At 41.0% G+C, this 20,620-nt stretch overlaps 1 protein-coding gene across 1 annotated transcript in view; it reads left to right on the plus strand.

The window, feature by feature from the left end:
* ANKIB1 (ankyrin repeat and IBR domain containing 1) overlaps nucleotides 1-20,620 on the plus strand; it is a 123,002-nt gene that overhangs the window by 58,155 nt on the left and 44,227 nt on the right. The window contains exons 5-7 of the mRNA XM_081102338.1: nucleotides 7,061-7,178; nucleotides 19,029-19,237; nucleotides 20,405-20,493. Of these exons, the coding sequence (XP_080958464.1) occupies nucleotides 7,061-7,178; nucleotides 19,029-19,237; nucleotides 20,405-20,493 (416 nt within the window). The remainder of the gene's footprint in view (nucleotides 1-7,060; nucleotides 7,179-19,028; nucleotides 19,238-20,404; nucleotides 20,494-20,620) is intronic.

Here is a 20,620-nt window from a genome sequence, read left to right on the forward strand (position 1 = left end):
TGAACACAATTTTTGAGAATGGTAACTGCTACAAAAAAAAAAACACAACTAGATGATGTATTAGACTAATTAGAGTGATGGCTGAGAGCAGTGTGTTCAATTTATTGACGTCCCAAAAAAGAGCAGAGAAACTAGTAAGTAATAGGCCTCATGGACTATGGACAGGCTGTAGGAGTGTATTGTGTGAGTACACCTGAGTAAATAAAGGGGAAACCAAACATTGCACTGCTATGAAAGTCATCTAAAGACTCCTGCTTTCCAATTTAGAATTCAGGAAGGCTCAGGCTCTTTTTCTGGTAGGAAATCCATATGCTGGACTTTGCCTTAGCTGGCTACCCCAGTTAGCATAAGGTTTAACCTACTCCAGGTGCCTTCCTCTTAGGTCAAAGTACACATCAGGGTAGCCTAGGTCTTGATCTCCAGGTGAGAACAGCTGAGTAAGTAGCTTGGAAACTGAAAGGAAGAGAAGGGTCTGAGAATCCTAACGGCATTCTCTAGCTATTTTTCCCCCTTTCTCCCAGGCTACGCTCATGGATCACTAAAGAGAGATTGGTATTAAAAGGAATTGGAAATATCCTCTCCTTTCCTTGAGTGTCTTAAAATTTTAACAATTACATTATATTTGGGTAAATAAGTACTCATTTTTTCATTTTTTAACAATGAACGTGTTTTACCTATATAATTGGATGGAGGGGGCAGCTGTTTTCATTGTGAGAAAAAAAATACTTTCATACTTTCATAACTCCTTTGTCATAGTCTTTTCTGAAACAGTTTTGAAGGTACTATCACTTTACACATGAAATCAAAGTGTTATCGTTTGTATGCTGGGCTGTTTTGCATTTCTTTAGTGATATTTTGATAGCAATAGTATGTACAGATGCAAAAGAGGCACTTTCAGCCCAGTTGGTGTGGCTCAGTGGTTGAGTGTCAGAGGTCACCGCTTTGATTCTCAGTCAGGGCACATGCCCAGATTGCAGGCTTAATCCCCAGTGCAATGTTCAATGTACAGGAGGCAACCCATCAATGTTTCTCATTGATGTTTCTGTCTCTCTATCCCTCTCCCTTTCTTTCTAAAATCAATTAAAAAACCATATTTAAAAACAAACAAAAAGAGGCATTTTCATACTCTTTTTAAATTAGTTTTCCTTTTCCTTCTTTGTATCAGGACTGACTGCTTGAAGGTTATTTGTGTTTCATCTGAAAATAGAAGCAGTTTGTCTTGCAACAGGAAAGAGAAAGGCACCTTCATTTTAATCCTTCCTGCAGAAGAAAGGACTTGAGCCCACTTGGGACTGAGCAATGTATTGAAATGCTTCACATGACCTAATTATAGTTCTGTTGCAGAGATTCAGAGTGAATATCTTACATACTCATGAAGGCAGCATGTCTTTCTCCTTCAAGAACTATTTTTTTTCTAGTGTAACCCATTTAAATTTTTAAAACTGCATTTTAAAGAAACTTTATGCAGATTGCTTTCTGTTACCCCTTGGTTAATATTTCTAAAATCAAACCTTACTTTGCTCAGCATAAATTAGGTAGAATGATGGCTATTATGAAAAAAAATTTTTTAAACAAAACTATACCAGGAAATACACAATTGCCACCACTAGAAATACCAAGAAATATTCACCCTCTGCTAATTTAAGAGAGGTGCCTGGGAATTTGGAGCTCGTTTTTTAGAAGCAGTGGTATACATAGTTTAATTTCTATCCTGGAGTGAGTACTACAAATTTAACCTTAAAAGGACTTGTTAGGTTTTTGCAAGGGAATGTGTGGTTCACAAGTTACCTTAAAAGCAAACTGTACAGGATGATTTGAGGGGCTTTTCAAACAGTGGTTTGCATTTACTTGCAATTTTTTTCTGTTGTAGTTAATGATACCCCTATATAGAATAGGTTAAGTTTTCTTTACTTTTTCTAGTTAGGTTCATATGATACTAGTGGCCCCATGCATGAAATTCGTGCACATTAAAAGGGAACTAATTAGAGGAAATATTTTATATTGCTATTTGCCCTTTCTCTATAATAGAAATGTCAGAGATGAAGGAAAATTAGTAAAACGTATATGAAAATCTTCCTCCTGTCAGAGTCTGAGGTGCACCGCGAGACCCAGAGTGAAGTCCCCACCCACCCGCATGCGCCTCTAAATCATGCAAAACCCAGACCTGGCTGGCCCCACCCCCATTGAGCAAGATCCAGATCCAGCTGGCCCCACCCCCGTCAAGCCCCACCGGGCGGGGGGCACAGCTTCAAGTCCCCTGGCCCAGCTCTGGGTTGGGGGGGTACAGCCTCAGGGCCCCCGTCAAGCCCCACCAGGCGGGGGATACAGCCTCAGGATCCCCGACACACCCTCAGGACCCCTGGCCCAGTGCCGTGGCAATGGGGCATGGCCTCAGGTCCCCTGGCCCAACACCAGGGTGAGGGGTGCGGCCTGAGGTCCCCCAGCCTGGGCCGGGCAGGAGGCACACTTTGAGGTCCCCCGTCAAGCCCCACCGGTGGGGGGCGCAGCCTGAGGTCCCCCAGCCTGGCGCTGGGGAGTGGGGGGCACGGCCTGAGGTCCCCCGGCCTGGGCTGGGGCAGTGAGCATGCTTTGAGGTCCCCTGTCAAGCCCAGCTGGGTAGGGGGTGCAACCTGAGGTTCGCCAGCGCAGGGAACGTGGCCTGAGGTCCCCTGGTCCAAGGCTGGGGGCGTGGCCTGAGGTCCCCCGTTAAGCCCTGCCGGGCGGGGGGCACAGCCCGAGGTCCCCCGGCCCAGTGCCATGGCAGGTGGCATGATGGCCTAAGGTCCCCCATCAAGTCCCACTGGGTGGGGGGGTGCAGCCTGAGGTCACACACACACACACACACACACACACACACACCCGTCCAGCGCCATGCAGCCTCAGGTCCCTTCTGATCACTCATTAAGACTCATTATGGGAACCCCGCCTCCACTGTGGGCCTAGCCATCTTGTGTTATAGCAACCCCGCCTCTGCTGTGGGCACAGCCATCTTGTGATGGTGTGAGGGTTAATTTACATATTACCTCTGTATTATATAGGATCTGTATATGTAGAGGCCCATGGTAGTATACGTGAACACATACATAGGTGCAGGAGGCTCTTAATACAAGGTCATACGAAATGCATTTAGCATAATTTTTCACTATTTTTAAAATGCTCTAACTGGTTTGGCTCAGTGGATAGAGCCTGCGGACTGAATGGTCCCAAGTTCGATTCCGGCCAAGGGCATGTACCTTGGTTGCAGGCACATCCCCATTAGGGGGTGTGCAGGAAGGAGGCAGCTGATTGATGTTTCTCTCTCATCCATGTTTCTAACTCTCTATCCTTCTGCCTTCCTCTCTGTAAAAAATCAATAAAATATATATTTTTTAAAAATGAATAGCACTGCAGACTGAGTGTGTGCTCTGCCACTGTTGAAAACTCTAACATCTCCAGTTATTTATCTTTTATTTTTTAATTAATTTTTTCCTACGAAACATGTTCTGTATAAAAAGCAGAATGAAATGTTTATTGTTCTACCACTTAGAAATAATCCTTGTAACATGGTGCAGGATTGTCTTCCATTTTTCATCACTGGAATGGTATTTTATATCTTAAAGTTTTTCCCTCCTTAGCACTTCTATTTTTTTTTTATTATTATTGATTTGAGGGGGTAGAGGGGAGAGAGAGAGAAAGAAACATCAATTTGTTGTTCCACTTATTTATGCATTCATTGATTACTTCTAATATGTGCCCTGAGTGGGGATCAAACCCAAAATATGGGATGATGCTATAACCAACTGAGCTACCCAGGCAGAGATTGCCTTAATCTTTCTTTTTTTTTTTTTAATTGTTTTATTGCTCAAAGTATTACAAAGAGTATTACATATGTCTCCTTTTTTTCCTGCCCTTAACAATCCCCTTAATCGTTCTTGATATTTACAAACCCATCATGCCAATCATCTTGAATGACTACAGACTATTCTAACTTGTAGATGGCCTATATGTTCTTTAATGTACATTTGGGTTACTTGCATTCTGTCACTTTTATAACAAACATTGCAAATGACTACAATTTACCCCATATTTATGGTTATACCTTCGGATAGATTTCTACAAGTAAAATACTTGGGTCAAAGATAATTGGTTTAAAGATTCATAATACATGCTTGGTTGTTAAACGATATACCAATTTTTATTTTTACTCACAGGGCAGCAGAGGGCAATCTCACTGAAACCTTTCCAATATTGAGTATTGTCTCTTATTAGCCCTGGACACTTTGCTAGATTTAAAAGTAATACAATTTTTATGTTTAAAACTTGGCAGACATTTATACAGTCAAGTCTATTACTCTTTTCTGTCATTAATACATGCATTGCTATATATGTGTTCCTGCCAGAAGACATCTAAGGAGCAAGAAACAGGGGAGAAGGCCTGGGCTGGGGGCGGCAGGGATGGGCTAGGAGAGGACAATGGGGGGGAAAGGGGTCATATGTAATATTTCAACAATAAAGAACTTAAAAAAAAGAAAGAAAAGAAACATCTCAACTGAGAAATTATCCCTGGTTAATAGAGTCCCAGTCATACAGGGTTAAATGAGAATTGATGAAATTGGTTTACATGGTACCAAAAAAACAAAGCAAGAAATAAAGACAATATCTATTTCCAAAATATCTGTAAGCCAAATGCAATGGATGAGTTTTGCTAACCACTCAAAGCTCTCTGGAGACTGTGATATATGCTACCAGAGGACATCCTCAATGGTTGTTGTTCTGATAAGTACTTGGGAATTTATACTGCTTTTTAAGCTATGGCCTTTAGTTCTATGCATATTGTATACAGCAAGCTTAAAACTGTTGAAAGGATTGAAATATGTGTATCAGTATTAATAATGCAAACACAATACTGAATAAAATTAAGCAGATTGCCTGGTGCCGTGGTTGGCAAACTGGGGCTCGCGAGCCACATGCAGCTCATGGGCCCCTTGAGTGTGGCTCTTCCACAAAATACCACGTGCAGGCGCGCGTACAGTGTGATTGAAACTTCGTGGCCCATGCGCAGAAGTCGGTTTTCAGCCTGGGCGAGTCTATTTTGAAGAAGTACTGTTGATATTTGGCTCTGTTGACTAATGAGTTTGCTGACCACTAGAGCGATATATATAATGTTATGCCATAATATTATAACAGCTATCAATCAAATTCATAGTTAGTGATTGTCATAGGCAAGGATGAGGGAAATTAGGGAAATGTAATAGGAAAACATGTCACAGATTATGAGTTTTTGCTTCTTTTGTTTCATTTTGTTTTTAAAGGGACTTGAAACAAGTAAGAAAAATGTTATCAATTATTTGAATAGTAAGACATGTGATTTTATTCTTTATATGTTCTCTGTTAAAAAAAAAGATGAAAGATAGCAAAAGAACAAAAAACTTGAGATATGTCATCTATATGAAAACTAAGGAACATTAATGAACACTCAAACATATTGAAATAATATGTTTATGGGTAAAAAGTCTGAATAGTATAGCATAGTTACTTCTCTCCAAATTAATTAATAGGTATTATATAATCCCACTAGCAGTCTAAATTGGATATTAATAAGTGTAAATGTTTGGTGATTTCGTGATTAAAACTGATTAAATTAACACATCTACACTAATAAAAGACAAACATGCAAATTGACCATACCTTCGCTACGCCTTAAGCCACGCTCACCAGCCAGTCAGAGCGACTATATGCAAATTAAACCAACCAAGATGGCGGCTGGCAGCCACGGAGCTGAAGCGAGTAGGAGGCTTGGTTGCTCCAGTGATGGAGGAAGCCAAGCTTCCCATCCGGCTCTGAACTCCACTCAAAGCAACAAAGTTTCAATTATAGAAGGTAAATAAACCCAGATATTTGCTTTCAGCCAGCCGTGGCCACGGAGCTGGAGTGAGCAGGAGCCGGCTCTGAGCTCCACAGAAGGCAACAAAGTTTCAATTATAGAAGGTAAATAAATCCCAGAATAAAAGAAAAAAAGGAAAGGCTGAGAGCTTCCGTCGCCGGGGGGCTTGGCTAGCCTGAAAACAGCCCTCAGCCCCTCACCCAGACTGGCCAGGCACCCCAGTGGGGAACCGCCACCCTAAAGGGGGTGTGGCCAGCCTGCAAACACCCATCAACCCTCACCCAGGCTGGCCAGGCACCCCAGCGGGACCCCTACCCTGATCTGGGACACCCTTCAGGGCAAACCAGCCGGCCCCCACCCAGGCACCAGGCCTCTATCCTATATAATAAAAGGGTAATATGCAAACTGACCCTAACAGCAGAAAGACTGGGAATGACTGGTCACTATGACACACACTGACCACCAGGGGGCAGATGCTCAATGCAGGAGCTGCCCCCTGGTGGTCAGTGCACTCCCACAGGGGGAGCTCTGCTCAGCCACAAGCTAGGCTGATGGCTGCCAGTACAGCGGAGGTGGTGGAAGCCTCTCCTGCCGCCTCAGCAGCGCTAAGGATGTCCGACTGCAGCTTAGGCCAGCTCCCCTCTGGCAAGTGGACATCCCCTGAGGGCTCCCGGGCTGCCAGAGTGATGTCTGACTGCCAGCTTATGCCCGATCCCCTGGGAAGCGGGCCTAAACCAGCAAGTGGTCATCCCTCAAGGGGTCCCAGACTGTGAGAGGGCACAGGCTTGGCTGAGGGACCCCCTCGAGTGCACAAATTTTTGTGCACCGGGCCTCTATTGTATTTATAATTGATTTGCAACAGAACTGGATAAAAATACTTGAGAACTTTAATCATGATTGCTCGATGTGTCTTTTTATTCTTTTTTGTATTATCCACATTTTCAAAATGGTCTTGTCATTATAGTATGATACTTTTATTTTAAAATGATAAGGTGCATGGGCCCTGGCATTCATTTTTCAGTTTAAAAAGACCTGGGAAAGAGTAGTTTGAAATAGTGGTGGAGTATACAGAACCTTTTGAACTTACATAACCAAACTGAAACTGAAATAAATAATAATCTTTTATTTGTTTATAGGCATTTTGAACTTCCTAAGAGCATAATAGACAATTTAACTTCTTTTTCCTTCTTTTCAAAGCCATATGAAGGATTAAGGCCTCAGGATCTTCGTAGATTGAAGGATATGCTTATTGTGGAAACTGCAGACATGCTCCAAGCTCCACTGTTTACTGCTGAAGCTTTACTTCGAGCTCATGGTAATGAAACAAATGTCGTGCTTCTAATCATATGGGTGCCTTTTGAAGCTTTTCAGAGTTAAAAGATGGCTATTTTATTTAATACAGAACAAAATAGTTTGTTATACAAGCCTGAGTTGTTCTTTGGGCAGTGAGTGGTTACTGTACAGTACTCAGTATCTTCATAATATTTTGTATTGAAGTATAAACTGGCTGTCAATCACAGAGGAGAAATAGGAAATTTCTATTTAAAAATCAAGCTACTAAATCAACGTATAGGTTGTCTAATTTTAGAAATATGACTGATTTGAGCAGAGTTGAGCATTGTAATCCATAGTCCTAATCCTGGTTTTAACATTTTACTTGTTAATTAAATATTTGACAGTTGTGTTATTAGTATTATCACTTTATTTTATGTAAAAGCTGTTTCTCACCATGAAATGCACAAAGCAAAATTGTAGAGTCAACGCAAGACTATACTATCCCCTCTTAAGGTTTGTTTTGAAGGAATTACTCATTTTACTTAGAAAAAGTACTCAGCTTGACACTTAGCATAGCCATTCTGGGAGTTGTCACATGCTGAGCTACATATGGACCCTTTCATTGCCCATTTGTTATTTAACATTTTGCTTGGTCCCAAAGACAAATTTTTTTCTGATTTAGAAATAATTTTTAAAAAGAGAAAGGTAAATGGCTACTATAGTTCAGCCATTTTGAGGCTTACCTGTCTATTTTAACTATAAATCTTTAATCTATACTAAAATAGACTGTTAACTTCAAATTTTTTTATATAATCATTTGATCAGAAGAAAATTTAAAACTCCTTATTTTATTATCTTTTGATCACTACCATAAATAATTTGGTATATAACCTTGGGGTTCTGTACTTGACACTCTTTTTCACTTTATAGCCAGTGACTGTAAAATTTTAGAGTAAATAAGAATTTCCTGGGAAACCAACTGAGATTCCTGGGATTAATTCCAGAGAGTCCAAGTCATTAGGTGAGGGTAAGGCATAAAAAAGTGTGTTGTAAACAAGCCTACATTGCTGTACACATTTATCTAATGAAACCAAAAGTTTTCAAATACCATCTGAACAGTAAAGAATATATCTACAACCTAACTTAATCAGGTATTCAAAGCTGTATTTCTAAATGTCTATTTAACATTTTCTCCTCGTTCTCAAGATGTTTACCCTGAACTCATTTTCCCACTGTCTTAATACATGGGCGCCAGCATTTATCTAATTCCTGTAGCCAAAAACTTGAAAGTCATACTTGACTCCTCCATTTCTATTATATTTGGCCATAGTCTTATTTCTCTTCCTAAATATCTCTGATCCTCCTCCCACCCTCCCTAGTTGTTTCTATTCCCTCTGCCATCAACTTAAATTCAGGATGTCATTATTTTTCATTTAACTGTAGTCTCCCAAGTCCTAGTTTCCAGTGTTTCCTTTCCTCTTTCATCCTGTTAATTTTTCCTTTGCCATTAGACTTTTTTTTTAAATGCACATTTAAGCATCTTACTCCCCTGCTCAAAACCCTTCACTGACTCTCCACAGACTTATGATCATCCAAACTCTCTAGTACAGTGGTTCTCAACCTTCCTAATGCTGCAACCCTTTAATACAGTTCCTCATGTTGTGGTGACCCCCAACCTTAAAATTATTTTTGTTGCTACTTCATAACTGTAATTTTGCTACTGTTATGAATCGTAATGTAAATATCTGATATGCAAGATGTATTTTCATTGTTACAAATTGAACATAATTAAAGCATAGTGATTAATCACAAAAACAATATGTAATTATATATGTGTTTTCTTTTTTTTTAATTAAATCTTTATTGTTCAGATTATTACATTTGTTCCTCTTTTTTCCCCCCCATAACTCCCCTCCACCCAGTTCCTGCCCCACCCTCCGCCCTCACTCCCCACCCACTGTCCTCATCCATAGGTGCACGATTTTTGTCCAGTCTCTTCCCGCATCTCCCACACCCCTTTCCCCCCCAAGAATAGTCAGTCCATTCCCTTTCTATGTCCCTGATTCTATTATGATCACCAGATTATTTGTTCACTTGATTCTTAGATTCACTTGTTGATAGATGCATGTTTGTTGTTCATAATTTGTATCTTTACCTTTTTCTTCTTCTTCCTCTTCTTAAAGGATACCTTTCAGCATTTCATATAATACTGGTTTGGTGGTGATGAACTCCTTTAGCTTTTCCTTATCTGTGAAGCTCTTTATCTGACCTTCAGTTCTGAATGATAGCTTTGCTGGATAAAGTAATCTTGGTTGTAGGTTCTTGGTATTCATCACTTTGAATATTTCTTGCCATTCCCTTCTGGCCTGCAAAGTTTCTGTTGAGAAATCAGCTGACAGTCATATGGGTATTCCCTTGTAGGTAACTGAGTTTCTTTCTCTTGCTGCTTTTAAGATTCTCTCTTTGTCTTTTGCCCTTGGCATTTTAATTATGATGTGTCTTGGTGTGGTCCTCTTTGGATTCCTTTTGTTTGGGGTTCTCTGCGCTTCCCGGACCTGTAAGTCTATTTCTTTCACCAGGTGGGGGAAGTTTTCTGTCATTATTTCTTCAAATAGGTTTTCAATATCTTGCTCTCTCTCATCTTCTGGCACCCCTATAATTCTGATGTTGGTACGCTTGAAGCTGTCCCAGAGGCTCCTTACACTATTTTCGTATTTTCGTATTCTTTTTTCATTTTGCTTTTCCAGTTGGGTGTTTTTTGCGTCTTCGCATTTCAAATCTTTGCCTTGATTCTTGCGCTCCTCTGGTCTGCTGTTGGGTGTCTGTATAATATTCTTTATTTCAGTCAGTGTATGCTTAATTTCTCGTTGGTTCTTTATCACAACATCGAGCGTTTCATTAGATTTCTTGAGGATCTCGCTACATTTATCGGTAGTTTCTAGAAAATTATTGAAAGACCTTAAAATTGCGGTTTTTAGCTCTATATCCTCCATTTCTGTCATGTTTCTTTGTCTCCGCATTTTTTATGCTTTCTTGGTGCACCCCCTTGTGGTCTTTGTGCGCAGTCTTGTTGTAGTTAAGCCTTGATTGTTGTCGGCAATACTGGGGGTGATTTGACCTCCAGGCCAACTGGCTGTGAGAGTCAGCTGTGTCTGCAGTGGGAGAACTTCTGTGCTGGATCTCTAGGGCGGTGCTAATCTAGCGTTTGCCTGAGGCTATCCGGCAAATGGCTCTGCGCAGGGCTTGGGCGGGGCGGGTCCCCGGGGATCTACAGGGCGGGCCGGAGCGAGCAGTTATGGCTGCTCTCAGTTCCGTCCCTAGGGTCTCTGCCTCACAGAGTCCCAGCAACCACTGCAACCCTCAGAGAGAAAGCTGCCTTCGAGTTCCGATGCCAGACAGTCCCGCTTCTCCCGTTTGAGTATGGGTCCCTAGAGACTCGCCCGGATCTGGAGCTCAGAGTCTGAAACTCCCTCCCGATTGAAAACAACAACCGCGTCCTCCGCCGCCAGCCCACTCTGCGCGCACTCCGCACCTTAGTATTTCACTTCAGCACTGCGCCTCCTCTGAGTTTGGGTATGATATTCTCTTTCCTCCTAGTTGTAGAATTTCCACTCAGCCAGCCTTCCTGTGGTTCTGGATGATGTCCGTTCCGTCTCTTAGCTGTATTTTTGATTGGTTGTTCGAGGCAGCAATCTCCGACGTTAACCTATGCCGCCATCTTGGTTTCTCTATATGTGTTTTCTGATGGTCGTAGGTGACCCCTGTGAAAGGGTCGTTCGACCCCCAAAGGGGTTGCGACCCACAGGTTGAGAGCTGCTGCTCTAGTAGATCTCTATGACCCAGGCTGCTTTACTGATGCTGTCAATCTCCCCACTTCTTTTTATTTTTAACTAGAGGCCCGGTGCACAAAAATTTGTGCACTCGGGGGTGAGGGGGGTCCCCTCAGCCCAGCCTGTGCCCTCTCACAGTCTGGGACCCCTCGGGAGATAACGACCTGCTGGCTTAGGCCTGCTCCCGGATGGCAGAGGGCAGGCCCAATCCCTAGGTGCAGCCCCTGGTCGGGCTCAGAGCAGGGCTGATTGGGGAGTTGGGGCGCCACCCCATCATGCGCAGAGCAGGGCGGATCTGGAGGTTGCGGTGCCACCCTCAGTCACGCTCAGGGTAGGGCTGATTGGGGGTTGGGGCACCGCCCCCTGTCACACTGAAGGCAGGGTTGTTGGGGAGGTTGCGGCGCCACCCCGTCACCCACAGAGCAGGGCCAATCGGGGTTGGGGCGCTGCCCCCTGTCACTCACAGAGCAGGGCCCATCAGGGGGGTTGGGGCTCTGTACCCTGTCACGCACAGAGCAGGGTCGATCAGGGGGTTGGGGAGCTCCCCCCTGTCATGCACAGAGCAGGGCCGATCAGGGGGTTGAGGAGCTCCCCCCTGTCACTCACAGAGTCGGGCCGATAGGGGAGTTGGGGCACCGCCCCCTGTCACACACAGAGCCGCAGGGCGATCAGGGGATTGGGGAGCTCCCCCCTATCAGGCACAGAGCAGGGCTGATCAGGGGGTTGGGGCCCCTTCCCCTGTCACGAACAGAGCAGGGCGGATAGGGAGGTTGTGGCCCCGCCCCCTATCACACACAGAGCCGCAGAGCGATCAGGGGGTTTGGGCGCTGCCCCCTGTCACGCTGATCCCAGTTACGGGAGGCCTCGCGGCTCCGCTGATCCCGGTGCTTTCAGGCATATTACCCTTTTACTATATAGGATAGAGGCCTGGTGCACGGGTGGGGGCCGGCTGGTTTGCCCTGAAGCGTGTCCTGGATCAGGGTGAGGGTCTCCACTGGTGTGCCTGGCCAGCCTGGATGAGGGGATGATGGCTGTTTGCAGCTGCCCACACACCCTTCAGGGTGGGGGTCCCCACTGGGGTGCCTGGCCAGTCTGGGTGAGGGGCTGAGGGCTGTTTTCAGGCTGGCAGGTGACTGAAGCTCCCAACCGCTTCTTTTTTTCTTTCTTTTTTTTTTATTCTGGGCCAGCTTTAGCTCTGAGGCTTGGCTCCAGCTCTTAGGCCTCCACTGCTGAAAGCAGGTATCGGGTCTGTTTGGGTTCTATAATCGAAACACTGTATCAACTCCAGCTCTGAGATCCTGGCTGGCTGAAAGCAGGTTTCTGGGGTTTTGTTTAGCTTCTATATTTGTAACAATGTTTCAAACTGCAAGCTCAGAGGCTGGCAAGGCAGGCGGGGAACATTGGAGTCCTCCGTCACTGAAGCAAGCAGGCCTCATGTTCGCTTCCAGTTGCCTGGCTGCCGGCCGCCATCTTGGCTGGCAGTTAATTTGCATATCGCCCTGATTAGCCAATGGGAAGGGTAGCAGACATATGGCTAATTACCATGTTTCTCTTTTATTAGGTAGGATATAGTTTTATTTCAGAGAGGAAGGGAGAGGGAGAGAGAGATCAATGATGATAGTGAGGGAAGGGCTTCCTCCTGCACACACACCCGTCCCCCCACCCCCCCGGGGATAGTGCCCGCAACCTGGGCATATGCCCTAACTGGGAATCGAACCGTGACCTCCTGATTCATAGGTCAACGCTCAACCACTGAGCCACGCCAGCCAGGCACCACTTCTTTACTTTCCCACTCTTATTGTCTTTAGGAGTCACCTCTTCCAGGAAACCTTTTCTTCTCATTTGGCCCCAAGTCTGCTTTGAGACCCTTCCTGTGTATTCCCGTTATATCCTGTGCATATCTAAGTCATACACTTAGAATTGAATATTGTGATAATCTATTTGCTTTTCCTCTGTATTAACCTGGGAGCTCTTAGAGGACAGCTTTTTTTGTTTTTGTTTGTTCATATCTATAATATCTGACATAGATTAAGTCTGCAGAAATAGTAATAGAATAAATAGATAATATAGCTGAAGTGATATTTATATATATTTTTAAATTCACCTTTTTATTATAAAATTACATTTCCTCATGGCCATCTTTCTAAACTTTAAGTAAATCCTTTGGAAACAAATTTAAACCAGGGTCAAACATGAAATTCAGAATAGCTTTTAAAATAATAAAATTTAAAGATAAAATATTTTTTTTTAGCCAGTAATAATGCTTAACAGTCTTTATATAAAAACTTGTACAGAAGCACCGACTGCCTTAAATTGTGTTTCTTTAGGATAAATTTCCCAGCACAAGAAGGTATATCTTTGAGCTTTTAATTACAGAAAGTACATTTAAATATACTGTAAATCTGGCAGAAAAGTTGAAGCTGTCCATTAGTGGGGAGCCATGACATAACAGCTGTATCAGGGTAGGCTAACTGTTGAAAGAAAAGTGTAAATTCAAACACAGTAAACATTTATTCATCATGTAAATGTCAAAAGTATTTCTCTTTATGGTTAGAAGTGGGAAAGGGATTCTGTTCACACATTTATTCAAGAACCCTAGTTGATTGAGACTTTGCCATCTTATACAAAGTGGATATCTAAGGTTTATTCTGGGAATTATTTCCATTCCAGCCAGACAGAAAGGGGGAAGAGCATGGAGAAATAAATGTAGGAAATTTTTGAGCCAGTCCTGTAATACTCCTGACATAGGACACTGCTTGCACATATTTCATTGACCAGAATTCAGATACATGGCCACACTTAACTGTAAGCAACATTTCTGTTTTATACTGTAGCACTTTTGTGTACCATACCCATTTCTGCCCCAGGTATCTAATTCAGCTAAATAATATAATGTATGACAACATAAGTTAATATAAGGTACCATAAGTTATAATACTATATAGAATCTAATGTGGGGAGCAGCTATAGGGTTAAGCCTCAGACTGACCTGTTGGCAAAGTCACAAACAAGTCCCAGCTTAGAGGGCACAGTCCTCTTAAGCATAATTAGGCTTGACCTTATGACGCTCCCTAGATCTTACCTGGGAAGCTAATGGGCTGAGGGAAGTGCAACAAGAACAAAATCAAGTGAAACTCACAAGAACAGTATAACTTTGGTAACCACTACCTTGTTTACCTCTGACTATGAAAATAAAGGCTCAGATTGCCTCGGGATCTTTCTCTGTGGCCTCAGCCAGGCACAGGAAGATCCACGGAGACTAGAGAGAGCTAGAGAGTTCTGAACGCTGTCTCCGTGTAAAACATTCTTCGCCGACTCCGTGCTCTTCCCCCTTTCTGACTGTCTGGCTGGAATGGAAATAATTCCCAGAATAAACCTTAGATATCCACTTTGTATAAGATGGCAAAGTCTCAATCAACTAGGGTTCTTGAATAAATGTGTGAACAGAATCCCTTTCCCACTTCTAACCATAAAGAGAAATACTTTTGACATTTACATGATGAATAAATGTTTACTGTGTTTGAATTTACACTTTTCTTTCAACAGTTAGCCTACCCTGATACAGCTGTTATGTCATGGCTCCCCACTAATGGACAGCTTCAGCTTTTCTGCCAGATTTACAGTATATTTAAATGTACTTTCTGTAATTAAAAGCTCAAAGATATACCTTCTTGTGCTTGGAAACCCTTTGGGAACCCCTGGACCACTGAGGCTGGACCCCGGCAATCTAAGGTTAACTTTACAAGTAATTTTATTGTAATTAAAAGAAACATTTCATCTCTATTTGCTTTCATATATCATCAAGTATTATTAAATAAATGATCAACTCCATTTTTACTTCATTGGTATCACTCTAAATTACTTCTTTCACATAGTAGAGATCAATTTTAATAAAGTGATGTCTAATTTCCTACCTATAATTTGTCTATTCTGTGATAACTTTTTTGATAGAGTTTCATGTTTTTCCTCTGTTAAGGCATCAAACAAAGGCTAATGCAGGTTTCAAATGGACAGCTCTTCTATATTGTTTAGGTAATGTCAGTGGCATTTGGTAATTAAGAAGTACAGAGATAAATGATGTTAGTGAATAAAGTGGACAGTGGACAGAACTACAATTTACTCTAATTGCCAAAACCAGGACAGGCTCTGTTTCAGGCTATTGAGCTGAACTGTTTGGAAGATTCATAGATTGTAACCTTGGTTACATTCATTCAGCTTTACGCAGGAAAATAGATTTGAACATTATATTATCTATTGTCAAATTTATTCCCAACGTAATGAAGTTGATCTTGATTAAGCAGAAGACAAACATGTTTGGCAGTATTTGCTAAGTAGTAATTGAATTTTAAGGAGGACTCTGTTAAGAATACAAAAGGTCATTCTCTGAGCATTTCTTCAGTAATAAAAGTAGCTTATATAATGGAATACTATCTAATGAGAAAATAAGTATAATTTACAAAATATGAGACCAAGGTTAATTTTGCTTGGGCCTAGAGTAAATTTATATTGAAGTACTTTTTAAGTTCTGTTGTTGGAGTCTTATCATCTTTTATAGGCAATTAAATGTTGGTAGTCCACATCTTCTCTCTCTGCTCCCTTCTTGCAGAATGTTACCTTCTCCCAAGGCTTCTGTAGGTATAGATTTCTCCTTCTGGACTAGACCTCTTTTATACACGCATACTCTTATATATAACTGCCTATTTAAAAGCATGGAAGATTTGGCTTAGGGTGTTGAGCACAAATTGCAATATACAGATGGTATGTTATACAGTTGTACACTCAAAACCTATATGATTTTATTAACTGATGTCACCTCAATAAATTTAATTTTAAAATAATAAATCCTATGTAATAAAAGCCTAATATGCTAAGTTCTGGTTATCCAGTTGTCCATTCAATGAATAAAAGCATAATATGCTAATGATATGCTAAGGCCACACAACTGTTCACTATGACATGCACTGACCACTAGGGGGCAGACAATTGACCGGTTGACCAGTCACTATGGCTTGCACTGACCACCAGGGGACAGACACTCTGACCAGTAGGTTAGCTGCTGGGGTCCGTGCGATCAGGACTGAGATGGGCTGGACATGCCCTGGAGCCCTCCCGCGGTTCCTCCCCAGCTGGTTAACCTCCCATGTCCCTCCCCGGCCCCAATCGTCCACCGGTGGGGTCCCTCAGCCTGGCCTGCAACCTCTCGCAATCTGGGACCCCTCGGGGGATGTCAGAGAACCGGTTTCAGTGGAACAACCAGCGCTATGACGCGCACTGACCACCAAGGGCAGACACTCAACACTGGAGCTGCCTCCTGATGGTCAATGTGCTCCCACAGAGGGAGTACCGCTCAGCCAGAAGCTGAGCTCACGGCTGGTGAGTGCAGCAGTGGTGGCGGGAGCCTTGCCCGCCTCCGCGGCAGCGCTAAGGATGTCCGACTGATGGCTGGGGAGCAGGCCTAAGCCGTCAGTCAAACATCCCCTGAGGGCTCCCACACTGCGAGAGGACGTAGGCTGGGCCGAGGGACCACCACCCCACAAGTGCACAAATTTCGTGCACTAGGCCTCTAGTAAACCAATTCACAAAACAGATCTAAGGATATCTCAAAAACATCTTAAACTCATCATAAAACTAAAAATCATGCTCTTCCACCTCTGCCTGATTCTCTGGTATTCCCTGTTTACACAGATGGCAGCACCAACGAAATGACTGGGTTAACCTGGACACTAACTTTGGCATTTCCTCTCCTTTAGACTCAATATCCTGTTTTCACCAAATTATCAGTTTCACCTCTCAAATTGTAAACTTATGCCTTTATCTTCATCTACACTTACAGCCAACCACCTAGCCCCAGCTGCCATCATCTTTCACTTATACTACCCAATAGCTTGCCCAACCTTCCCTCCACTCTTGCCCTGTCCAATTTCTTCATTTGTTTCTTTGTTTCCATACTGTAGTCAAACTGATCTTATCAAATGTATTCATGAAAACCTGTCCTTCCTAACCCCATGCCCAACTTTTCACTGACTTTTACTCCTAAACTAATGATAACAATGTTATTAAATGAAGTCCTGCATGGCCAGCCCCTATTTCTTCAGCCTCATCTCACATAGTGCTTCCCCTCTAGTCTCCATGCTTCGGCTACATTGACCTTTATAATTTCATGAGGATTCCACCTTCCCTCCTGCCACAAAGTCTTTGAACATGCTGTGTACCATCTGTCCAGGATGTCTTCCCTCTACCTTTTACCTAGGTAAATCATTCTTGTCCTTCAGCTGTCTCTCCAGGCCATTTTCCCAGTCACCTTCTCTGACCTCCCTGACTGGGATCCTCTACCTCTCTCTCCTTCATCTCTCTTCTGACATTGATGATTGTTTATTAAATGTGTTGATTTTCCTTAATGCCTTTCTCCTTATTAAACTATAAGTTCCATGAAGGCAGGAATTGTGCCTGATTTTTCTTCCATTGTATTTCTACTGCCTGACACAATGCATGGCACATAAAAGGCATTCAATAAGTATTTGCTACATAACTGATGTGATAGAATCCAAACAGAAATTTTTCTGAAAAATATTTGTAGTAGATAAGACTAAAGTTTACCATATTTCATATCTCTATGTATGAATTACAGTAGTTCTTTTTTCCTTTATTAAAGTGACATAATAGAGACTTTTGGAAAGTAATCATACTCTCCTAAGAAAAGTAATTTTAACTTTTTAAGTAAGACCTATCAAAACACTGAGGTCCATTTAGCAACATTTCCTGGATTGTACTCATGTGCAGTATTTTTCAGTTGTTGGATTTTTCTTACTCTTTGTTCTCTAGTCACTTTTTCTAGTGTTATTTTTCGTCTCCCCTGGCCACCACATGATATACTATAATTTTACAGAACCGCACATCTCTCTTTGTTATACTTCTGTGCCTTTGCACATATGGTTTATACAGGTAGAAATGCATTCCCTCTATCTTCATTGCATGTCTGAGTCATAATTATCCTTTTTAAACCACCATATACATTGACTTAACATGGTTGAAAACAATCTTATATAGAAAATTTCCACAGCTAATTTATATTTTGACTGTAAAATTATAGAGAATGAGCCTACAGTAAATAATTGAGTCTGTACCACTCTTGACCCTACGCTTGATTGTGCTGCACTTTGGAGTCACAGAAATCAGTTAAATAATCCCTCACTATCTTTGTGAGCCTGGGTAGGTTATATAACTGCCCTGAGTGTTCGTTTCTTCACCTCAATAATGGTTGAAAAGTTTGTTGTGAAGAATAAATGAAATAATGTGTGTAAAATACCTAGCAAAATAATTGGATATATTAGTTTATTATTTTAAAGGATTAGGATTTCATGGCTCTGGAGTTTATAATAACATGCTTCACTTGGTTATTTTTTAAATGTTCGTAGTAAGTATGAAGATAATATTTTTTAGGTAAGCCAGATTGGAGCTCACTTACTACAGAATTTATTAAGCCAGATTGGAGCTCACTTACTACAGAATTTATACCTAACTCACTAAAACTTTATTTATAGCCATAATCCCTTCAGAAGTTCCTTCTGCTTTTAAGCTTTTTATTAAATTATTTTGAAGTATTGTTGGCATTTTTGACATGTTTATAGTGAGCTATGCTATAATTTTACAACTTGGTAACAGTGAAGCTAATTGCAAAATTAGGTATTTTTCTAGAAAGAGTAAAAGAGCTAACTTGCAACAAGAATTTAGTAAATTCCAAAAGAGGTGAGCCACTTCTTTTGATTATTAGTAGAAATGACTAGAAATTTTGATTGTATTGTAGACATGGTTGTAATCCATGGTAGATTATAAAAGTTTAAATTCTGTTTAAAAATATTAATGAGTTAGCATACCTGAATATTCTATTTGCAATTACTACTTTATATAAGTATTTTTTTCCTTGGATGGCCACAGGAAATATCTCTTTAATTTATCCTCACTTTCCTTTGTTATTATGAAGTTCTTAAAACACCATAATTTTCTGTGTTTTTTGTTTGTTTGTTTGTTTTTGAGAGATAATCATTCCATTTTTCTTAAAGACTGGGACAGGGAGAAATTACTTGAAGCTTGGATGTCTAACCCAGAGAATTGCTGCCAACGATCAGGTGTGCAAATGCCAACTCCACCACCAAGTGGGTGTAATGCCTGGGACACGCTCCCTTCTCCAAGAACTCCAAGGACTACACGCTCTTCCGTTACCTCTCCAGATGAAATAAGTTTGTCTCCTGGGGATCTGGACACCAGTTTGGTATGGTTTGGTATTCAGTGTACTTCCCATGGTTTTGTGTTTACCTTTTTAATTGTTTCGTAGACCCTCTATCATGTTCTGGTCATTGAATTCTATACCTTTCTTAAAGGATTCCATTATTTCATGATGTGGTAAATATTTCTTATCACAGAATATTTTTTTGATCTCTGAATTACAGACTGAAAAATAAAGGTTTTCTTTACTCATTTCAAAACAAAAAACATAGAAGAGTGTAGGAAAACCACCTACTATATTTCCACTTAAAAACTCCAGTTGCTTAAAGTTTTTAAACACACCATACTGAAATATTAAAAGTTGAGATTGTGATAGGCACTTTACACCAAAAATATGAAAACATATTTTATATTTTCTTCAAAACATTTATACTACGTTGATAATTATGTGTTTGTTTTAGTAAAGCTTCTGGAGTTGTTATCTAGATAAACTTCCATAAAAATGTTACTGAGAAACAGTACTGCCTGTGTCTGCATTTTTCACTGGCATAACATTTGTATACTGTTATAGGAAATTTTAAAGTTTCTTGAATGAGTCAGCCCTCAAAATTTGTGATAAATGAAAGTATTCCAGGTTTTATCTAGGCCTTCTTAGAAAACAGAATCCTACTTCTATAATTTACATCTGTAACATTATAATGTTTGTTTCTAATAAGTCATTGTTTAGAAATTGCATAGTTTTATAGCAGAGTTCCTTGGGTAGAAATCCTTGACTTGCTACTCTGAATATCCTGAGTTGCTATATTGAAAAAACAGTTACTCTGTTTTTGTAGATTTTCTGGGGTGAATATAGGGTAAAAGACATGATATTGAAGTAGTAATTTTGAAATGGACAATTTGATCTTGACCTGAATAGATTGTAATGATTTTTTTCTTGTACTTCCTTTTCCAAATGTGTGTAGTCACTGATTAATTTAATATATAAATTTGGAGTGTAAGAGTAAATCTCACAATCATTTATAATGAGGTAAGTGTATTAGTTATTCAATCAAAGGTAGGCACACTAATTTTAACTTATCTTATAATTTTGAAACACTTAACTTTTTATAATTACTGTATTAGTATTTTTGCCTTAAACTAATGGACAGATGAATGTATTGCACTCTTTTCAACATATGACTTTGTTTAAATCATTGCTCTTCTTCATCTCCAGTGTGACATTTGTATGTGCAGTATTTCTGTATTTGAAGACCCGGTGGATATGCCCTGTGGACATGATTTCTGTAGAGGATGTTGGGAGTCGTGAGTATGCATTATATTTCTTACTGCATGATAGCACTCTGATTTGACAAAAAAAAATTTTTTGCTTTTATTTAATTATATGGATTATTTTATTGGTTACAGAGTTATTGCACTTCACTACTAAGGA

The sequence above is a fragment of the Myotis nattereri genome (assembly GCF_964212035.1).
Source record: "Myotis nattereri genome assembly, chromosome: 11".
Lineage (NCBI taxonomy): Eukaryota > Metazoa > Chordata > Mammalia > Chiroptera > Vespertilionidae > Myotis > Myotis nattereri.